Raw genomic sequence first — 16,993 nt, forward strand, 5'->3', positions numbered from 1 at the left:
TCCTCAATGGTCAAGGAAGCAACTTTTATTTAAACTTTGAACCTTTGAACTTGCATTATCTCTAGGAAATTCAGGATAATTATTTAATATCCTGAAAGAGTAGGTTATTTAACAGCAATCCCTAAAAGGTAAATATGTAAGATTATCAGCCTACCCAGTGATTACTGTGATTTTTTAATCCCTTCGCTCTCTAACATCATTAATTTCTCCTTCTTCATAAATACCTTCTCTTCTATTTTAAGATGTACTTGATGTACTTGTACTCCTTTTTCCTGTAAAAAATACGTGTACTCAGGTGGTCTTATGTATCCACGTACATGTCGTCTGACCCTGCTGCTTCCCCTGTATACCAACTTACATGTCTCTTTCCATTGCCAAACGTCTTGAACATGGGACTTAATGTCTGTTGCCTCCACTTCCTCTCACCCCATTCCCTGCTTGACTTGCAAGCTCCCATCCTCAGTTAGGTATGGTAATGACTCAAATATCATCAAAGTCTTCTTTGAGGAAATCTAATGGCTTCTGTGGCAAACCTCACCTGCTGGCGCATTTGGTACTTTTTGCAGACTCCTTGAACTCTGTCCTCCCTGGACTTCCAGAACATCGCACTAGGCTAGTTGACCTTCCTCTCCCAGTGTCCATTTCCTTTCATTGGTATTTCTTTATGTTCATAAATCTCTAGAGTTCTATTCTTGTCGGGTCATATTTGAGGCTTACCTAGAATAAATTGGCACATAGAAATAAAATAATTGAATGACATCTTACATAGGAAAAGGTCCAAAAGTGAGGCTTGCCTCTATGAGCAGCACATTGAGAAGATGTCTGTGGGGGCTCAGGGATTGGTTCAGCTCAATTTGGAGTCAAGTCTCCAAGACTTTGGAAAAAGGAAAATAAACCAAAAGTCCTTTGGTGACCTCTTCTTAAAGCAAGCAGTCTGGTCTCTTGGTTTAGTATGATGGTTTGGTACATTTTGTTTTATTCAAGAATTATGTGGGAGTCAACAGAAACTAAAAAGATTTATGTGCAACTATGATAAACGAAGGTATCTTGTTGAGCCATTGCTTGTACAAATTTAGGAAAGTCTTTGCTATCCCTGAACATCTTACCAAATATTCTTGTCAATCAATGGACAAAACAGTGTAACAAAACAATATTATTTTAATTATCTATGATGGCTAGAGGTCTACTTTTGTATTGATATTCTGTTGATAATACTCAAGGTCCTTTTCTTATATTTAAGACATTTATCAGCTAAATTTCTGCAAGTTGTCTTTCTTCCATGTCCACTTGTGCATAGTACAACTCTTGCTGGGTGCTTTCTTACTTTTCAAAAATAGTTTAAGAGAATGAAAAGACGGGCCACAGACTGGGAGAAGATATTTGTAAAACATATATCTGCTAAAAGGAGTGGTATCTAAATTGTAAAAGAAATCTCTTAAAACTCAACATCAGAAGACAAACAGCTCAATTAAAAATGGGCAAAAGATCTGAACAGATACCTCACCAAAGTGGATATACATATGACAAATAAGCATATGAAAAGATGCTCAACATCATATGTTGTTAGGGAATTGAAAATTAAAACTACCATGAGAAACAGCTACACACCTATTAGAATGGCTAAAATCCAAAACACTAACAAATGCTGGTGAAGATATAGTGCACCAGGAACTCTCATTCATTGCTGATGGGAATGCAAAATGGCACAGCCACTTTGGAAGACAGCTTGGCAGTTTCTTACAAAGCTAAAACGTAGGCTTACCATGTGATCCAACAATTGTACTCCTTGGTATTTGTGAATTGAAAACTTACGTCCACACAAAAACTTGCACATGGATGTTTATGGCCACTTTATTCAAAACTGCCCAAAATTGCAAGCAATCAAGATGTCCTTCAGTAGGGGAATGGATAAACAAACTGTGGTATATCCAGGTAATGGAATATTATTCAGCTAAAAAGAAATGAACCATCAAGCTAAAAAAAGATATGGTAGGCATATTGCAGTAAAGGCATATTGCTAAGTGAAATAAGATAGTCTGAAAAAGCTGCATACTATATGATTCCAACTATGTGACATTCTGGAAAAGTCAAAACTATAGAGGTATTAAAAAAAAGATCAGTGATTACTAAAGGCTCAGGGGAAGGGGAGGAATAAATTGGTAAAGCACAGGAGATTTTTAGGGCAGTGAAATTACTCTGTATGATACTGTAATGGTGAATATATGACATTTATGATTCTGTCAAAACCCATAGAACTGTACAACACAAAGAGTGAATCCTAATGTAAACCAGGGACTTTAATTGGTAATCACGTTGGTTCAATTTTTCTGTAAACCTAAAACTGCTCTAATGTTTTTAAAAAAATCTTAATACACTGAATTTTGTTACACACACACAAAAAAATAGTAACACTGAAAATTCCTTGTACATCCAGAGCAAACTTGTGTTCAGACGTAGAAACTAAAGTATGGGGTCACATCCACAACCGACTGCGATGTTTTGTCACACACCGAATTTGACTGTCCGAAGTCAGAGTCAATTCACTTTGTTAGATCCTTGTTCTTCTTCATTGTGAAGTTCATATGTCCAAGTGAAGAAACTTTTTAAGTGAAGGGTAAACTACTTGATAACTTCCAATAAACAGCTAAATGTTTGATACTGAATTAAAATAGTAAAAATAGAGTGCAAAGCCACCATTATCGCCATCCCAGAAATGTCTAACCAAACATTTCAACACCTTTCTTCTTTTCTTCCAGGCCTTGCAATCGCCAGTGCCCTAATAGATATTTCACAGCAGAAGCCTTCAGATAGTAAAGACAAGACTTCAGGAGTCCGAAATCGAAAACACCATCTCTCAACACGTCAAGGAACTTGTGTCTGAGAAACAGAAACTGCTCCTGGATGTTCTGTAATGCTTCACTTTGTAAACAGCTTCCGTTAAGGCTAGTCTACGGCCTCAGTTTTTACAGAGGTAAATCTCTGTATGGTCCCAGGGCCCAAGTACAGTTCCCTCCAAATGGGTTGTGACCTCAGTGGCCAAAGAATGTTCTTGAGTTTTATAAAAGTAACAGTATTGATGGTCACAGGTGATAAAGTCAGTTTTTACGACTCTCTTAGGCTTATCGTAGATGAAGTTAAAATACTCTGGAAAAAGATGTATATTCTTTCTTAATGCAGATGAAAATATGCCATTCGTATAAACCAAACTGTTTATATCCCAAGACTTTAAAGAAAGACATTTTATAATGCCTGAGTGATGAGAATTGTACAGTTTTTGCCTCATAAGCAAACTTAAATCACTTGTATATGAACAGGAAATGAACAAATTGCAAAGGCTTTAAATGCTATTTTATCTCACTGTAAATGTAAAAGCAAGATTTTTATTTAGTAGAATGTAGGTAATATATTTAAATATTTCACATGAACATATCATGTCCAAACTCAGTTTGAGAATGTGACTACTTTCCACCTAACTGGAATGCAGACCAAAATAGGTCCATTTGGATGGATGGTATGTGCAACTTCACAGGAGGTTTATTAGAATTCTGACTGAAGAGGACATTCTTGTCGTCCATGCCAACTGCCTAACTCATTATCAGAGCTGATAGAGCATGGAAAAGCCTGTCCAGCAATCACTTTTTCCCCTTCTTCCAAAAAACAGCTTCCAATACTACAAACCTGAGGAGAGCTGAAATAGTTATTTTACAGTGTGCAAGCTTCTGCACTAATATGGTAATTTTTTAATTGCCTAGGAATCATTGGATCAGACCTAAATGATCCATCTGCATTTTTGTAAGAACAGAACATCTTCTTTTGGCCTTCCTCTGCTTGCTGCTAGATTCTATCTACCTTTCACAAGTGTTATGAAAAGCATTTTAGCAGTGACGCCTCTCAAGTTTATAATATGACCCGGGCTCTTTCCTGCCAACTATTTCACTTAGAATACAAGCAGAGAAGAGTATTTGCTGGCAACCGTCTACACTATTCTTATTTCTAGCATGAACATATTGGTGTCATGAGAGAAAGTCTCCAGTTTAAATAATAGAATAAGTTCATTGTTGCACACATTCAGCATATCCTTAGTGACTCAAAAATCTGAATTATGGCAGAAAGGAAAAATGATACAAAACAGCTTTCACATCGGAACATAGAATTACTGGTGTCCTAATTTTGACAACAATTCACTAGAACTCAGTAGCATTAACAGATCTTGTTTGGAATTGCAGTTTCTTAACTTCAGGGTGATACAGGATGTATGTAGAGAGCAGTGACAAAGATATCTAAAGCTGCTTTATACAATATAGTTTTGTTCAATATAAAAGTCATTTAAATATAATTGATGTTTAGTACTATATATGTACTTTTCGTGTTCTTTGGATTTCTAGAAGGTAATGACACTTCACTGTTTACAGCTAATGCATAGTTACTTGCATGCTATGGTTGTGCAGTAGTGGAATACAACCCTATTGTGATATTAAATGTTTATTTCAAAATACCATTTATACATAGTCAGCTTAATTTGATGAGGATTGATTGTAATATATAACAGGAATGATCATACAATATGTAGCTGCATCATATATAAGATTGGTAGGTTGTATCTAACCATGACTATGTCATTGTTTTGATAATTAGGCATTTATCAATTATAGTATATATTCCTTAAGTTGGCATGGTAATTTTGCTATTTTCCATGCATTAAAAATAAGACTAAATCTTACAGTAAATTTATCTGTAGCCTTTGGGGTTTGGGGATGGGGAGTGGAGCTAGTTTTTACCTGAAAGATATTTTCTCTCTCTCAAAAAAAAGTGAGCCAAGTTTGTAAATGTCTCCCAAAATCAATCAAGTAATTTTATTAGCTTCTTTTTGGACCCTATAAATGTTGATTTTTCTCCTGGAAAAATAGACTGACAAAACTGGTGATTACAAAATGTAATCATTTAAAAATAAAATAATTGCCCAGTTTGTTTAATTCTCTAACAATTGTCATGAGACAGCTTATATAACAAAAACACAGAAACATATAGAGTTGTATGTAAAATCTATTTCAGCTATATTTTTAGAGAGGCTAAGCAATAGTATTACTGTGAAAGAATTGGCAAGCTTCATCCACCTCAAATCCCATCAGGTTCTTAAAACTTGAAATTTTGAATTTTGGAGAAGTATTGGACATAATGCAATGTTAAGTTAAAGTCGTACTATACCTTTCTTGGCCAAATATTGCTAATTCTGTGACTAATTATGCAATATCTTCTCGACTTATCAAAGCTTTTTACTGGCAATAAAATTCTTCACTCTCAAGTGAAGTGGATTGAAAAGACTTTAGGGATAATCACTTTGAATCTGTGTCATGTTCTTTTTTCCCCCACATCCCAAACACTTTAAATTTAGATACTTCCTTTTTTTTTTTTAATCAAACCACAGGTATATGCAGATACTCTTCAAGAAGTTAAAATTAAATGACTGATTCTCTTGAAAACTTATCTTAATGGAATTCTGTACGTTTCAGTTTAGAATGACTTGGGAAAATTCTTTAGATTTAGGATTTCTTATTCTTCCAAGTATGAAAAGTTTTGGTTAAATAGAATGGAGTTTTTTAAATTAAGCTTGAGGACACTATTTGGACAACTAGAGAATTCTTGTTGAAAGAGATGCACATACTTACAGATCAATTTAATAAATTTTAAGAAGATTGGGATTTTCATAATTGCTTTTAAATGAAAATTTATTTTACTGATACACATAGAAGGAAAATGTATGCCGTATACTACTGTGTTATGTTCAATAGGAAAACTTCAAATAGGACATATTTCAATGTGTAATTGATATTTGCTATACTTCCCAATATCTCACTTTCTTTGAGGTCCAGTAAGAGAAGTGACAGAAGTGACTGTATGGCTGTTGTCCTGCTACAGGGTTATTTACAATGCAGACTGAGGGACAGGCCTGAGAATAGAGTTGGAACCCGCTTTGAGCTGTGTGGTGCTGGGCACGTTTTAACCTTTTGAAGCCTCAGACTCTCATCTGTGAGGGGAGGTAATGGTGCCCACCTTGTGGTGAGCCTAGAAGATAATAAACAAAGCTCCCATAGCAGGCCCTCAAGGCAGTGTAGCTGGTATTAGTAATCATGGGGCCACCAGGCCATTTTTTTTTCTACCAACCATTTCATGAATCCATCTATTAATTTTTCATCCATCTTTCACCATAGATAAAAGCATGGTAGGTTTATGCAAATGAAGATTTCATGAAAATCTTGAGTAAGTTCCTATATTTCTAGAATGTAGATATTTCTAAAAAACTACTTTGATATTTGAGTCAATAGAGGCTTTAACTCTTTCAAAATATGTTGGTCTTGAAATACTGCTTGATGACATTTAGACAGGAACATCAGTTGCCACTTTCATGTTCAAATCAGGCAAGAAGGGATCAGTCCTTACATTTGGTTGTTGTACATGGTACGTATTTTTTTCATTGAACATAAAACTATGATTTGAAAAGGGTTGTGTATAAAAGGTTTTAAAAAATTAAAACTGATCAAATGAGCTAAGTCTACCCACATACGCGTAAAAAAAATCAACTTCCAAAGCCCATTTGCCATTTTCCTAGGATGAGTTCAGAACTTACTTGATCATAAGAACTACCCTAGTTAGTGCAGATTCCTACCTTTGCCTCTAGAGATTAACATTCAGAAGGACTGGATTGGACCCTGGAGGTTAATATGCTTAATAAACATCTCAGTGATTCGTACAATTAGGCAAATTAGGGAAACACTGCACTGGACCAAAGAGCTGCCTTTATCTACAGTTACAAGAATTTCTTTAAATAACGAAGTTCTCACCTTAATTCAAATGCTTTAAATAATTTTCCAAGGAGTACAAGCCATCTGGTTGGTGTTACAGCAGTGTTTTCATTATAGTGTACATTTAACATTTTAGTTTTATCAAATTTTTTAAATTAAGAATTAAACCGTTATCAGTATGTATGTGTACAGGTGTGCATGCCAGTGTGAAAACAGATTGTGTAAAAGTTCAAACCTGCTTTAAAAAGCCAACATTTTATGATATAGTGTGCTATTAATCAGTTTAACTGCTGAAATAAAAACATTGGATCTTCCAACTCCCACTGCCAAATGCAGTTTTGTTATTTTTTCTTTTATCCTTCCAAGATTGTACTTTGAAAAAGTACTCAACACCTGAAAAAGCCCTTCTGCCATCTAAGACTTGGTTATAAAATTTGTGTCATTGAATTCCACATTCAAAATATATTTTTTTCTTTCCCTCTTCTCCCGATATTCTTTGGCCTCTTCTGCACATTCTTTTTGAATGCAGTGCTGAACACTTTGAATGTTCCTGAGAATGGAAGCAAAACACACAAGAGCCTGCATGGCCAGGATTCCAGCTATAACTGAGGGGCTCTGCCCCTGACCATGTGTTTTGCATTACATAAATTGTCCTTACTTACAATAAAGTCCTCTTTCTGAGACTGGTACAGCCATGGCATAGCTAAGGAGTTTTCGAGAAAAGTTTCCTCGTTCTTTGGCAAGCTTTGGATTTAGTCCCCAAGTTGTCCCTTGCCTCCCAGCCTTATGTCAGTGTCACTGCTCTGCTGAGCCTTAGTCCACAGTTACTGAGAAAGAGCAGCCAAGGAGGATCCAAACGCCTCTTTTCTCTCCAGCCCCCACAGAAGGACCAAGCATCTGTGACCCCTCTTGGGCTTAGGGCCCCAGGGCCTCAGGCAAGCCCTCTGCTTCCCAACCCAAGGCCTAAACCTGAGGTTGGCCCTGCCTCTGCTCTAGGGGATGGAATGGTGGTCTTCTCCTCCTAGGCAGCCCTCCATCATATCTCCCAGAGGTCAGACCAGGGAAGAGGCGGATCAAGAGGCCCACTTAACCCTCAGAAACATGCTAGCCTGGCTGGCATTTCTCGGAAGCTTTAGAAAAGAGAGAGACGCTTTGGGAAGGGCCTGGATAAAGATGTGCCTGAAGTGGGTAGAGCTCAGAGTTGAAGCCTGGAGCCCCTTTCTCTTACAACAAAAAGAAGCGGCTTATCTGAACATGTGAGCCTTGCATGCACTCCTTTTCAGCTTTTTGATGGTGGAACAGTGGCTATCAGGAGATTTGAAGGTTTTAGCTCAAAACTGATTTTTCTCTGCCCTGAAGAAGTTTCTTCACAGAAGTCACCTGTGAGTGTCCAAGTGAGGGGCAGGCATTCTTTCAGCTGTAACCTACAGCACTTTGTGATAAACACACAACTGCTTCTCCAACTTCTAATGGGTTTCCCTACTTGCTTAGCATTATGGTACCTGGCATAGGCCATAGAAGCCAAGACTTTGTTGAGCTTTATTTTCTCCAGCCCTACTAATGAAAACAGTAAGTATTATTATTTTGCTTTCCAACTATGAGACTACATTATAATTTTTGATGAGCTTTTGTAAACTGCACCTTCCCCCTGCCCCATTCTGACCTGTCTGCCACCCAGAGCTCCCACTCTTTGTTGAGGAAATAATTCTGTCCTGTTCAAGGATTGGTTGTGAAGCAGTCCTAATTGAACAAGAAACCAAACCCCCAAAGACCACTAAAGAAATGCTGTATTCTAATTGCTATCAAAAGGTTTGACCAATTTTATTTTTCGCAGAAATGAAATTTTCACTCAGGCAAGATAGCATAAGCTTCTTTAAACAGGCTGTGTGCATAGTCAGGTAGGAAATCCAGCTCTAGAAAATTTGCCTAGGAAAATTAGCATTAGCAAATTCTTGTAACAGTTCTTTGTGCTTCTGTGGCCCCTATTGCCAAAAGATATCTTAAATTTTGTGCTTTCCAGTGATGTATAGGTTTATCTTAGAATAGATCCTGTGTGAGGACACAGTTGATTTTTAATATGAACTCAAATGCCAACTCTTTTTAATGCCTTGGGCCAGTTGTCTAAACTATTTCTAAGTAAACTGGGATAAAAATGCTCACCTACTTCCCCTACGTGTTGTGATGGGTTCCTTCCCATTGTTGAAATGGGAAGTAGATCAGAGGTAAATGTTTTCTCCTTTTACTATGAAAAGATTAAAGGTTAAATGCAGTGTATCACAAGCGATAATTTTCCCTTGAATTTTTTTTAGTAACACTAAAGTGCATATATGTGCCAAAGTTCCCAAATAATTAAATTGCAATAAAAACCACTGATATGTGTTACCTGGTGATCCAGAGTTGTGCTTTTCAGGATTTTTACAATGTCTATTACATATTTCAAATATGCCTCAACTTTAAATGGTAATTTTACAGCAAATGCTAACATATTGTTTTAGATTTTCTTTCCCATCATCACACATCTCTCCTGACCCTTCGTTGACTAGTCAGCTCATTTCCCCCAGCAACAGACTAGTGCTCTCATACCTCTATCAATGCTTTGAAAATAAATAAGTAGTGTTGGAGAGGATGTGGAGAAAAGGGAACTCTCATACACTGCTGGTGGGAGTGCAAACTGGTGCAGCCACTATGGAAAACAGTATGGAGATTCCTCAAAAAATCAAGGATAGGACTACCATATGATCCAGCTATTCCACTGTTGGGTATTTATCCAAAGAACTTGAAAACACCAATTTGCAAAGGTACATGCACCCCTGTGTTCATTGCAGCGTTATTCACAATAGCCAAGACTTGGAAGCAACCTAAGTGCCCACCAAGGGACGAATGGATAAAGAAGATGTGGTATATATACACAATGGAATACTACTCAGCCATAAGAAACGATGAAATCCAGCCATTTGTGACAACATGGATGGACATTGAGGGTATAATGCAAAGTGAAATAAGTCAGAGGGAGAAGGTCAAATACCGTATGATTTCCTTCATTAAGTAGTAGATAATAACAACAATAAACAAACACATAGGGACAGAGATTGGATTGGTGGTTACCAGAGGGGAAGGGGGGAGGGAGGAGGGTGAAAGGGATAATTCGGTACATGTGTGTGGTGATGGGTTGTAATTAGTATTTTGGTGGTGAACATGATGTAGTCCATGCAGAAATAGAAGTACAATGATGTACACCTGAAATTTTTACAATGTTATAAACCAATGTTACTGCAATAAACAAAAAATTAAAAAAAAAAAAAGAAAAAGAAAATGCAGTTAATAAATATATAACATGTGCTTAATCTGTATTATTATTTTCAAATTTTTAATTATCAACGAGATTAAAAAAAAGAAAATAAATAAATAACATAAAATCTGTCTTGCACATCTTCGTTCCCTTGTGATGATGCATGTCGGCAGCTGTAATCTTTTCCTTTAGATCAGCTTGTTTGAAATACGATGGCACTTAAAAGGGAAGGCCGGCTGGAAGGACACCAATAAAAACACCAGCTCAGCTTAAAACAATTTGATTTCAACCCAAAATGAATTACCTTACAGCACAAATAGATAATGGCAAACTGGATATTCTACTTATCAAGACTATTGCCTGCTGAAAGTCAGAGCTCCACGTTCATTTGAACCTGGTTGCCCTGTGAGGATAAAAGAATATGGGCTCTCCAAACATTTATGTGCAGATGAACTAGCTGGAAGAGGAAACAAACTCTGAGTATCCAGTGTCCACTCCTTGCTGATTTCTGAAGTTACAGCTCTAATTTGGGCTTCCAACGGAAAAATTCAGTGTTAGCTGTTAAAGGGAACAGCCTTTCTGTATGGGAATACTACCAAATGACATTATTTTCTTTCTATGATGGCAGAGTCTATGACGAGCTTTACAAACTAGAAGTTAATAAGGATGTATAAGAATGTCTTGTTTGCGTTTTTGTACATAACATGCAATGCTCTAGAGACATGGTTTCCCTTTTCTAAACAATATCCAGAAGATGGTTATGTGGCAGACTTTTTGTTAGTGATTCTTATTTTTGTAGTGTATATGAACCACTTAGGTTTTGTGCATTAGTGAATTGGGAATTATTTTGTGCTAAAGTAGAATGTCCGAAGAAAACACATACCTTCGTGGGGACTGGGAAAAAACAACAATTCTAGTGTTTCAAAATATTATAACCATGGTTATATCCTTCCATACTGCATTAATACAGTTAATGATAGCCTTCTTTTTTTTGGTGCAAATTACTTTGTGTAGATATTCTTGATGTAGTCTTGATAATTGCCTTTATTATGTAGTCTCTAACGGATTATTTACAATATTTGTAAAGATTATGGCAATGTCAAGTTTATCATATTGGTGGAATGTAAGACAAAGAATAATGATTAATAACTTTTACAAAGTTTGAAGCCTACTATGACTATTGGTATAAAATTTTATTCCTCTTGTAAAATAAGTTGCTTGTGTCACTAAAAATTAAATGCAGATTTCCTAAATTGGGTCTTAGCAACATTAATATCAATCTGAAATGGCAGCATTTTTTGGGTTTTTTGTGCTTTATGTTACATGAACCAGTCTATAAACTATATAGTGAACCAAAAATCACCAAGGAAATAAAGGTAGCTGAATCAATTCTGTCAATTTTTTCAAAGTCTGTTGAGGATGCGTGATCTAGTGGTTGAAGTGAAGACCTGGGAAAACTAGAATAAAACCAAGATTCTATCCACAGTGGAATGACTACACCTCACCATGCTTTATTTGCTCCATGAAGAAAAATGAGAACACTGTACCCTATTTGCGGGGTGTTTGTGAAAAAATAGTCAGAGGGTTTTCAGAACCTCAGATCCAGTCCCATACCACTGTTATTATCAGAAGGCTGTCCATATGGTGCTGTGTATAAACCTTTGATGATATTCTTTACATTGTCAGAACACCTATGACAATTTGATTTCCTAATGACATTCCTATGAGTTATTACTTAATGTTTTCTAGATTTTGAGGGTGGAGGCATGCACCATATCTCACTGACCTACAGAAGCTGTCGTAACTATTGTATGGGAATATGAAGGAATGAATGACTAAGGGGCCGTATCATGATTTGAATTTCCATTTTTAGCTAGATTTTGTGAAGTTTAACACTTTGCTACTTTCTGTTCCACTGTTAAATGATAAAGTTACTCATCTGTACATAAGCATCTGAAATTTTATCAGGTAATTGCATAAATGAAGTATTTTACACAAAGCATTAGAATTTGTATCAGAAAGAACAGCTCACGTTATTCCTCAATCAATATTGGCATATGTAAAACACTTTTAAAGCTCTCAACAAAATAATAAACTAAAGCATTTTCCTCTCTTCCTGTTAGTCATCTCGATGTTTTTCTTTTAGATAAACAATCTACAGTGTGTTTACTGAAGCTTGCATTGATATTCCCCAATAGTGTTTGCAACTTGAGTTTTATTCCAGCAGCTACACGAAATGAGTCCACAGTGCAGAGCAGTCAAGCCCCTCTGGAACCTGAGATTATTTGTTCTCTCACTGTTCTAAAGGTAATTAAGGAGCATTGCATGTTTCTCAATTAATGATTTCTCATTCAACAGGGGATCTTTGATGCTAATGTGTTTTAATCAGGGCAGAGGCTGCTCAAAAACTCTAAACAATTCAGTGAAGAGGAACTAGGAATTTTTAATCAAGTGGAAGAGATTTAAATGCTATGAGGGACACCTCCATCCTGCACTTTCAATTCCTCTTCATTTAACTATGTTCTTTTGAGTTTTATAAAGCAATGTGAGAATTATTAAATAGAGTACACTGTATTACATAATATGATTTTCCTTTAAGTTTGTGTGTATATATAATAGATTTCTACTCCTGCTTAAAGCTTATTTATATATAACCTTCATTTGTCTCTCTATATGGAAGGTTTTATACACACATCTAGTATCTTTATTTATTGTATACACTTGTAAATGTAGCACATGTATATGTAGGAGTATATGTACATATATGTAGCAAAGAATAATGGAAGTATGTTATAAATGAGCATGAGGTTTAAAACATTCTTTTCATCCTTCGGACAGCTGTCCCGAGTGGCTGTTCATAATTTGAGCTGCTAGATCAAACTGCATTAAGTACAGGTACTTACAAGCTATGCAGCATTTGCACCTTGAAGAGGCGTTACAGTATGATTAGACCTTAGTTTGTGTAAAACATGACTTCACCAGGTGACTATGTCTTATGAAAGTAAATACTCAAAGTAGTGAAATTAGAATCCTGTCTTTCTTTTCTATCAGGTTCTGATCATCTCATTCTGATGTCTTCAAATCAAGGCTGCTTTGCAGGAATGTCAGTCAAGTGAAAATGAGATTTTTTTTTTCCTTCCTCTGACTGAATATAGAAAAATCTGAAGAAATTCTTGAGAGGCCTAACTACTTAAATACTTATTGGTTCACTGTATTGAAATAAGTGGGAAAGCAAACTTTTTTTTTAATCATTGGTTCTCAAACTTTAGAGTACATCAGAATCACCTAGAGGGCTTGTTAAAATGGATTGCTGGGGCTCACTCCTAGAGTTTCTGATTCAAAAGGTATGGGATGGGGCTCGATATTTTCATTTCTAACAAGGTCTCGGGTGATGCTGAGGCTGGGGCTGGCGACCCCACTTTGAGAACTCCTGTTAGAAACAAATAAATCAGAAGGAGGTGGCCATGGTTTGAATGCAGCACTGAGCAATGACTCTGTGTTCCTCATATATTCCAGTGTATTTGTCACAGGTTCTCTGCCAGAGAGTAGGTGGGCCTGTGTGTTTCTGACGTGGCCACCGGGTGAATTTCTGGACCAGTTGGGAAGGGGCTGTGTGGTGGACATGAGCAAAGAAATGACATTACTGCCTGTATTTTAATTCATGGAGATTTCATGGAGGGTTTGCTGGAATTACAAACATTTGAAAACAAACTTTTGAATGGAAATAACAATCTAGTACCCCTGTGCTAACGGGCAATGCTGGCAGCCAAACTGGCTTGTAAGAAGCTAGACCATGATGATGTTTCCCAGCCCTAATAAGCTGTGAATTATTCCCAGCAATAATAAGAATGATCTGGGGCTCTGTCAGGAGCCTGTGTTTTTAATAAGGGCTCCAATTAACTCAACAGACAAGTTTGGAGAACTCTACTTAGGCACCCAATTTTTTTCCTTAGAACAATTCGTAGTGGTGCTAAAATTGCCGATATAGAGCTTTGGAGGGAAGTCCATTTGTAAAGACTGTCTGGGGCAAGTGCCTGCCCACTACACAGGCTGACCTTCTTCGCTCAGCTTTCCCTGACATGCGGCATAATTACATTGGTGGGCCATGAATTAGCCCAGCGTGTCTCTCAGCTGTATAACTATCGCACATAGTGTGATAAGGTCAATTATGATTTGCTTTGATTCTGTCAATGCTGTGGGTTTTCTCTGACTCCCACGTCATAAGCTAGTATGGGGGTTGGGGGCACCAGCTTCTCGTGTGTAGATATGAATTGTTATTTAACTGCATTTACATTTGCCCTTAGAATTAATCAGTGGGCATGGAATCAAATGCTTAAAGATGACCCTGTTTTGAAATATATCTTCTGAAAGTTCAAATAGTCAATAGCACCACTGCGTGCCTGGCACTGTGCAAGTTATTTAATCCTCCTACGACCAATAAGAGAGGAATATTAGAATCCCTATTTTACAGGTGAGAAAACTGAGGTTTAGAGCATTAACCTGCCTAAGTTCTAGTGGCAGATATGGGACAGAATCTACCACATTATGCTCCTTCTCCCAAGCCTGCTGGTGGTTAATTAACACACAAGCTTCAGACAATGGCAGGAAACTCCAACCATCGTTCCTTTACCATACTTTCCAATGACAGAAACATTTTTAATTGAAGGGATATTTTCTGTTTTCTAATGAGCAATCTAATCTTTTGGCATTATCGTGGTTCTCCCATGTAAAGAAAAGGAGCCCTCACTCTACCGAGCTCCAGACAGTCTCAGACTCTCAGATGCCCGCGACCCGGCGTGCCCATGAGTCAGCCTAGTTAATCACACAATCATCGTGCGTGTTCATGGGCTGGCTTCAGACCTAATCATGTCATATCACTGGGTCACAAAAATGCTAGTGATCTAATCGAAAGTGACTTGGCAATTACAAGTTACATCTTGATGTGATCATATTGTCAGTATTCCACTTTGCTGGGATTTAGAAATCTCTTGAATGTAGTTGGAATGTTTGCTGAAGCCCAGTGCAAAAAGTCATCAGAAAGGAGATCAGGGCCCTTACAGTGACTGGCTTGTCTGTTATTACTACTTATTCTGGATAGTGCTAAGCACACCGCCCTCCTTGACTCTCTCCGCAGACATTTTCTGAGCAATCCACTCTGGATCCTGCCTTGCACCATCACTTCCCCAGCTCCTTCCTGGATTCTAAGCTCTCAGAAACTCAATCTGGGGTTATAATGGATGCTCTAGGTTTGTATCAAGTCAAATCACATTACAAGTTGCTATGAGAGTTATTAAAATTCTTTCCTAGATCTCTAGTGTTGCTAATAAATACTATCTAAGCTTGAAAGTCATTCCTTTACCCAGATCCCACAATAACAGACGCACAAAACTTTTCAGATGGGACTAGTTAGGCTACTTCTTTTTCTCTCAGTCTGTTTTCTCATCTTTCTAGTGAAGGCCCATCTCAGGACACACGGGATAGTTCTCCCTGAATTCTTACAGGATGACAATGCTGCTGTGCTCAGCTGAGTTACTGTGCCTTAGATTTTTATGAAATCAGCTCTGAAATGGCTGTGTTAGAACCCATCAGGATAGTTCAGCTTCACAAGAAATACATGTCCTTAAAAATGGCACAAAAATCTTCATAGGAGTGGCATTTACAAGGTCAAAATTTTCATTCTGCGATTTTGAACTGCTTTGGTTACGCTTTGGATTGGCATCATTCAATACCCATTGAAAGCAATGGGTATTGCAGCCTTCTCACACATTTTCTTTATCTCTTCTGACAGATCCTTTGAATTGTACATACTTCAAATATTCTTTATTCACCACCATCAAAATACTAAATTCTTAATTTATTTCTCAGTGAAGCTTCATTTCTACCCAAAGGACAGCATATAGTGACTTCATTGTTTCAGCTGTGTGTCGAACTTTCATAGCCTCTAAAGGGACTTTATGAAATACGTTCTTTCTACTCAGAAGATAAATTGAAATGTAGAGAATTTATTTGGGCATCAAAAGATTCTATATAAAGCACTTCTAGTTAACAGAGAGAGGAATGTTAATGTCCTTTGGTTTCCTAAAAAGATTGTTGGAAACATTTTTGTGGCAGCCAACTTTCAGAAGAAACATCACAATTATTTTATGATTATATAGAAGAGGAACAAACATTCTCCATTTGGGGCCAAAATAAATGGTAATTCTCTATCAAGCGTGGCCCTAACGGTTTAGAAACATGCAAATACTACGTAACTAGCTGGTGTGTTTATATGCAACACGCAGATATGCGACCTAGATACATCTCTAAAAATTAATTTAATGGTACTGCCCTGGGCCTAGCTAATACTCTAACAAGTTTTTTTTTTTTTTTTTTTTAATGATGAGCATAAGCCTTGAGGGCATCATGTTTGATAGAAATGACTGCTCTGCAAGGTGCAAGCTCCTCCAAGAGTGAGTGTGCTGAATCAGAAAATAGGACAGCCCTGGATAGGAGGGGAGTTGTCAGACAAATTAGTAGCCTTCTAGATTAAAAATTATGTAGCTTCTCAGTACTACAGGCATACTTTAACCATATCCTAAAAGAGGTGCTGTCTTCCTTAAGATTTATTTCTTAAAAGAAAAATCAGTATAGAGCCTAGAATCTGCATTATGAAATGTCACAGTTCTTTCTTCTTTGATTGTCTACCATATTTTGAATTCCATATCATCTGAATAAAGGAGTTTATATATTCTTCTTCTTTCTTTGTTTTTTCTGTCCATTAGCCTCAAGAAGATCCATCGTTTTCCTGAAACCACACAGGACATTGAAATCTTTGTCTTTCAAATATGCTTAGAAATAAAATCACAGATGTTTGTGTATTTCTAAGATATTGCATGATTAAGTTTGACATCGGTGAGGGAATTCA

General features: G+C 37.0%; 1 protein-coding gene across 2 annotated transcripts in view; it reads left to right on the top strand.

Moving 5' to 3' along the window:
• ATRNL1 (attractin like 1) overlaps positions 1–6,355 on the top strand; it is a 739,265-nt gene extending 732,910 nt beyond the window's left edge. For both annotated transcript variants that reach the window (XM_058544074.1, XM_058544076.1), the window contains one exon: positions 2,757–6,355. In XM_058544074.1, the coding sequence (XP_058400057.1) occupies positions 2,757–2,881 (125 nt within the window). In that variant the 3' untranslated portion in view covers positions 2,882–6,355. The remainder of the gene's footprint in view (positions 1–2,756) is intronic.
• Positions 6,356–16,993: the final 10,638 nt, after the last annotated feature.

Source organism: Diceros bicornis, chromosome 6 (assembly GCF_020826845.1).
Source record: "Diceros bicornis minor isolate mBicDic1 chromosome 6, mDicBic1.mat.cur, whole genome shotgun sequence".
NCBI classification, from domain to species: domain Eukaryota; kingdom Metazoa; phylum Chordata; class Mammalia; order Perissodactyla; family Rhinocerotidae; genus Diceros; species Diceros bicornis.